Source organism: Gracilinanus agilis, chromosome 1 (assembly GCF_016433145.1).
Source record: "Gracilinanus agilis isolate LMUSP501 chromosome 1, AgileGrace, whole genome shotgun sequence".
Taxonomy (NCBI): Eukaryota; Metazoa; Chordata; class Mammalia; order Didelphimorphia; family Didelphidae; genus Gracilinanus; species Gracilinanus agilis.
Genome location: NC_058130.1, coordinates 58,581,975 through 58,587,974, shown reverse-complemented (window position 1 = coordinate 58,587,974; position 6,000 = coordinate 58,581,975). Strand labels below are relative to the sequence as shown.

Genomic DNA, 6,000 nt, shown 5'->3' with positions numbered 1-6,000 from the left:
CGTGGTGGGGCAGGATGGGCAGAAAGCAGGGCAGGGGATAGGATGGGGCAGGATGGGCAGCAAACAGGACAGGGGGAAGAATGGGGCAGGATGGGCAGAAAGCAGGGCAGGGGCAGGATGGGGCAAGATGGGCAGAAAACAGGGCAGGGGACAGGATGGGGCAGGATGGGCAGAAAACCGTACTGATTCTAAGGTAGAAGATATGGGTTTAGAAAGAAAAATGGACCACTAGCAGAAGAAATAAAAATCATGTGGGAACAGAGTGAGACATTTATCATTCAAACCAGTTTTGGGAGAGGACATATCAGGACAGCTGTATGTGCTCGGATGGGGCATGTTGGGGAAGGTAGATATTGCCACTGGGAACAGCTTTTGGTTTTCTTAAGACCCCTATGAAGCCCACTAGTATAGTAGCAAACCTAATTGGCTTATTTATTTTAAAACTTTTACCTTCTATCTTAGAATTGATATTATTGGTTCCAAAGCAGAAGAGTGGTGAGGGGTAGGTAATGGTGGTTAAATGACTTGCCCAGGGTCACATGGCTAGGAAATATCTGAGCCCAAATTTGAACCCAGGACCTCCATCTCTAAGCTTGGCTCTCAATACACTGAGCCACCCAGCTGCCCCCAAACTAACTGGTTTATATTCAAAAGCAATGATGATGATGAAGATAATGATGATAACTAACATTTATATAACATTTTAAGGTCTGCGAAGTGCTTTATCTGTGTGTATGTGTGTGTGTGTGTGTATATATATATACATATATATAGGCATATATATGTAGAATATATAAATACACACATATAATACATATATATAATTTGTAAAATCTCCCTTTTAAGTAGGTTCTTTTATTATCCTCCTTTTTCAAAGGGAAAATAAGACTGAGAAAAGTTAAGCTACAAATTACTCAGTAAACAAGTGTCTTGGGCAAAATTCAAGTAAATTTAAGTGCTGGTCTTCTTGATTCCACATCTCGTTTTCTGTCCACCATACTGAGGTTTCCCACTTATTCCCCTGTCCCCATCCTCACCCACAAAACTCTTGAGCACTGCCAAACCAGATGAAAATGTAAGTGGGACGGGCCCGTGTAAGGCTCAGTGGAAAGAAGCAAGCATGGAGGCACGAGGTTCTAGGTTTAAATCTAGCCTCTGTGAGACCCCTTGGCAAGTCACTTACCTCCCATTGTCCAGCCCTTGCTGCTTTTCTGTTGTAGAATTGATACCAAGAGGGAGCTCGCTCTTACCATTCTTCTGCCTTGGAACCAATATGTAGTATTAATTCTGAGATGTAAATTAAAGTTGGGGGTGGGGCTTACTATAACTAGAAAACATTTAACAAAATACATTCAAATAAAATGCAATGTAAATAATGTCAATTTGTGGTCTTCCAAGTCAACAATGGGTCCATTTCTATTTGAGTTTGACATTGCTCTACCATTCCACCGATCCGTAAAATGATGCTCCTCTCTTACCGTAAGTTCCTTGGACCTCTCCATCTGACCTTTCTCTCGTAATGACATCATCAGAGAAGAAAAAAATTATCTGTAGGCTGTGCAAGGGAGGGGAGTTGGCTAACCCCAACCAGGGTCACTGAGAGGAGCTCAGGCAGCATGCGAGGGGAAGGGCGGATCCAGGATAGGAACTGTGCCCTTGTCCTTGCTCTGACCCCACCAATAATAAGCTGTTAGGAGGATAGCAGAGCCTGATTTCAGGATCTGGTGCCAGTCCGCCTTCCATGCTCCTGGCCAGAGCTGAGAGAAACAAGAGGACAAACTGAGAATATGGTGAGACTACTCTGCCCATGAACCCCAGAAAGAAGTGTATCACTCAGACTGGTGGTAAAATTGGCTTTTTTTTAAAATCATGTTACTGGGTACAGGAAAATCACAATCAATTCCAGGTGAAATTTAATGTTCTAGGTCTGGCCTACATTAGACCAATATGTTCCACACAATTCTGTGTATTGGCTCCAAGGCAGAAGAGTGGTAAGGGCTGGGCAATGGGGGTTAAGTGACTTGTCCAGGGCCACACACAGCTGGGAAGTGTGAGAGGCCAGACTTGAACCCAGGACCTCCTGTCTCTGGGCCTGGCTCTCAATCCACTGAGCCATGCAGCTGCCCCCACATTTTCAAGATTGTAGCAATAGCCCCGGTGATTCTGATAATAACGGTGATAGTGTCGATAGCGATATTGATCATTATGCGGTGATGGTAATAGTGCTGGTGGTGATATTGGTGAGTGGGATCATGACCGTGGAGGCCGTAATGGTGATGCTGTTGTTGAGGATGCTGGTGACTCTGGTCACTATCATACTGACATTGATGAGGATGAGAATGAGCACAGCAGTTATGACACTGATGGCCATGATTTGGGTAGTTATGAAGAGGCCCATGATAATAAAAATGCCTCACATGTATAGTGTTTAATATAATATATTATAATGATTATTATCATATATAGCATATATTATATATTTAATTATAATAATAAACTCATAAAGTGCTTTTTGCTATGGCGATGATAGTAATCAGGATAATGATCAAAGTAATCCTGAAGTAAATGACAGCATGAGGAGGCCAGGCAGAAGTGACAACCACCCCAGGGTAATGATGATCAGAGTCTTGATGCAGGGACACTGAGAATGGTATCGTGCTCTGATGGGGTGATAGCAATGATGAGGGTTATGCTGAGGGTGTCAGGTGCCTAGGCTCATTCTCTAGGCTAATGAAAATGGGAATGTTGGATACTCCATTTATGCTGAACTGGATTTAATTCCTTATCCGTGCACATGTCTATGATCCCTAGTAGAAGAGAGGATCCTTGAGGCAGGGGCTGCTTCATTTTTGCTTTGTATTCCAAGCACGATGTTTTACACAGGGCAGACGGACACTTAGTACATTCTTTCTGAATCGTACTGAATTCTGTCCTCGAATTGAAAGGACTTAGTTGCCTCAGCATCCCTGGTCTGGGTGACATTACGAGGTTGCTGACCCAAGGGTTAGGGCCTGAGCTCACCTAGGAAGTCATTTTGTCTTTTGCTTCTTATTATTCCAACAGATTACTTGAACAACCTTTGTCCAGACTCGGCAGAATATGAAAACACTCAAGGTAAGTGCAGTACAGGAGAGGGGGAAACGATACTCTTTGCTTGGGCTGGAACTAGATCAAGGCTTCCTCTCTCCAGGCTGATTTAGTTAACCTGACATTCCCTCCTGGCATGGGTTGGGCTTGTACTAATCTCAGGGTATCTTCTTGGATGAAACACACTGGAACCCATGAAACAATATTATTTCTCATAGGTTTGGGGCTTTGCTATCTGAGGGGTCTGAGCTGATTATAGGGAATAGTGGGAGACCTGAGAATTAGTGTAGTGGGACTGGGCTGATTTCTAAGCCTAAAGCAGAGAAAGTCACAGCCAAGATTTGGAAAGGAGATAGTCTTGAGTCTGGAAAGTTCTAGCACTGAAAAAAGAAGATTTTTCTCCTATTCTATAGCAGTTTCTAGTTCATGTCTTTGGTGTCATTTCATCTTCTTCTCTACTTGGGTTGTCCAGCCTCATAGATAAAGGCAATGAGATAAAGACAAGTTGGACTCTGAAATCTCCTTGAATAGGGAGTTTTTTGAGGGCAGGAAGCATTTCTATCACAACCTTCCTCCATAAGACCTTCTTGGGACCACATATGTCTGAGTCAGAGAGTTCTGTCATGCTCATTCAAAAAGTGCTTACTATAGGGGCAGCTGGGTAGCACAGTGGATAGAACACCAAGTTTGGAGTCAGGAAGACCTGAGTTCAAATCTGGCCTTAAATATTTTCTAGCTGTGTGACCCTGGACAAGGCACTTAACCCCTATTTCCTAGCCCTTACCTTATTAAATATCGATTCTAAGGCAGAGAAAGAGTTTTGTGTGTATTGGTTTTTATTTAAGGGAGCCATTTTCTTCTCTCAAGGAACACTTTAGCAGTAGATACCAGGTGCCCCTTCAGGAAAGATTAAATAACTATTAAAGTAAGGATGTGCGTGTGTGGAGCATATGGAAAATTATATGGGAGGAAAGGGAGGTGAAAAATGTTTGGAGTAGTCATGGAAGGTTTCAAGGAGAAGGTAGGGCTTGAGAAAAGGATAAAATGAGCTTCTTTTCTGGTCCTCCAAAAGTGCCTCATGTCTGTCTTAGTTTCTCGCTGAGTCTTACTACTAAAACCCTGGCTTGCCATCTTAGAGTCAATACTGAGTGTTGGTTCCAAGGTGGTAAGGGCTAGGCAATTGGAGGTTAAGTGACTTGCCCAGGGTCACCCAGCTAGGCAGTGTCTGAGGCCAGTTTTGAAGTCAGGACTTCCCATCTCCAGGCCTGACTTCTATTCACTGAGCCACCCAGAAGTCCCTCATTTATTCTTCGAGATGCTAGAAAACCAGACCAAGGCCAGAGCTTATTTTCTAGGATTGGTGTCAGGTGTTCAGGCACTTTATGGCCAAGCCCAAGAAGGCCAGGGGTAGGTCCAGATATGGCCCCAGGTAGTAATTACAGAAGAATCACAGAAGAGCCCAGAGCAGACAGGCAGCTAGCATTTAAGCATCTGGAATGTGCCTTAGTGCTAAGGATGCAAAGGATGTTGTTGTTCAGTCATTTTCAATTGTGTCTGACACTTCATGCCTTTATTTGGTCTTTTCTTGGCAAAAATATTGGACTAGTCTGCCATTTCCTTCTCTGGCTCATTTGACAGATGAGGAAACTGAGACAAACAGGGTTAAGTGACTTGCTCAGGGTCACACAGCTAGTGAGTGTCTGAGGCTGGGTTTGAACTCAGGACCTCCTCTAGGCCTGGCACTCTATCCATTGGGCCACTTAGCCTTTCAGTTATACAAAGGAAACTGGGAATTATAAAGAAAGGCAAAAGACAGTCCCTGACCTCAAGTTGCTTAGACTACCCCAAGGCAGAGAGCTACTATTGTTTTCCATGAACAGGAGAGACACAAAGCAGTTACCTGGGATTTCTTGATCAGTAGAGGATCATGAAACAAGAATTACCCTCTTCTTCAACCCCTGCCACCAATAATCTACTTTCTGTTCTATTCCATCCCCCAGATGCTTTGGCTCTCATCTCCAAAGTCACAGACCGAGCCAATGACAGCATGGAGCAAGGGGTAAGTCCTGGACATCCCTGTCCATTCTCCTGGCAATACCTCTCCTTCAAAATAATGTGATACAATGGCTCCAGAAGTTTGGGGGCCAAGGAACTCCTCTCTGGAGGTTGAGACAAGCTTTTAGACCCTCTACAGCATCTGTGCCCTTTAAGCTGAGAAACAGATATTAAGTAATAGATTGCTTCCGTCAACCAACAGGTTTTTATTGAACATAGTTATGGACAAGACACTGGCCTAAATGGTCAGACTTATTTTTGTTCAGTCGTTTTTTAGTTGTATCCAACATTTCGTGACCCAATTTGAGGTTTTCTTGGTAAAGATACTGGAATGATTTGCCATTTCCTTCTCGAACTTATTTAACAGATAAAGAAACTGAGTCAAACAGGATGACATACCCAGGGTCCCCTAGCTAGTAAGTGTCTGAGGCCAGCTTTGAACTCAGAAAGATGAGTCTTCCTGACCCTAGGTCTGGTGCTCCATCCACTGTAGCACCTAGCTGCTCCACGGTCAAGCTCATAGAGAGCCGTCACCTCAAGGAACTTTTAGCAAATAGCTAACATTTCCATAATGCTTTCATGTTTACAAAATATTTTAACAAATAGTATCTCATTTGAGCCTTACAACAACCTCCTAAGGTCTATTATGATCCCCCTTTTATAGATGAGGATACTGAGGCTGGGACTGGGTTAAATGACTGGCCCAGAGCCACACAGTAAGTGAAGAAGAATTAGAATTCAATGCAACCCCAACTTGAGCGTGCTTTCCATTATACCACTCTGCATTTTACTCAAAAGAATCAATATCCTAAAAGCTATGAATCTCAGAATAAAGTCTGGTTTTCATAGGAAAACTGG

At 43.4% G+C, this 6,000-nt stretch overlaps 1 protein-coding gene across 1 annotated transcript in view; it reads left to right on the top strand.

The window, feature by feature from the left end:
• Positions 1 to 6,000, top strand: part of FGD5 (FYVE, RhoGEF and PH domain containing 5) — a 172,969-nt gene that overhangs the window by 127,889 nt on the left and 39,080 nt on the right. Inside the window, exons 8-9 of the mRNA XM_044667716.1 lie at positions 3,064 to 3,114; positions 5,088 to 5,146. Coding sequence (XP_044523651.1) covers positions 3,064 to 3,114; positions 5,088 to 5,146 — 110 coding nt within the window. The remainder of the gene's footprint in view (positions 1 to 3,063; positions 3,115 to 5,087; positions 5,147 to 6,000) is intronic.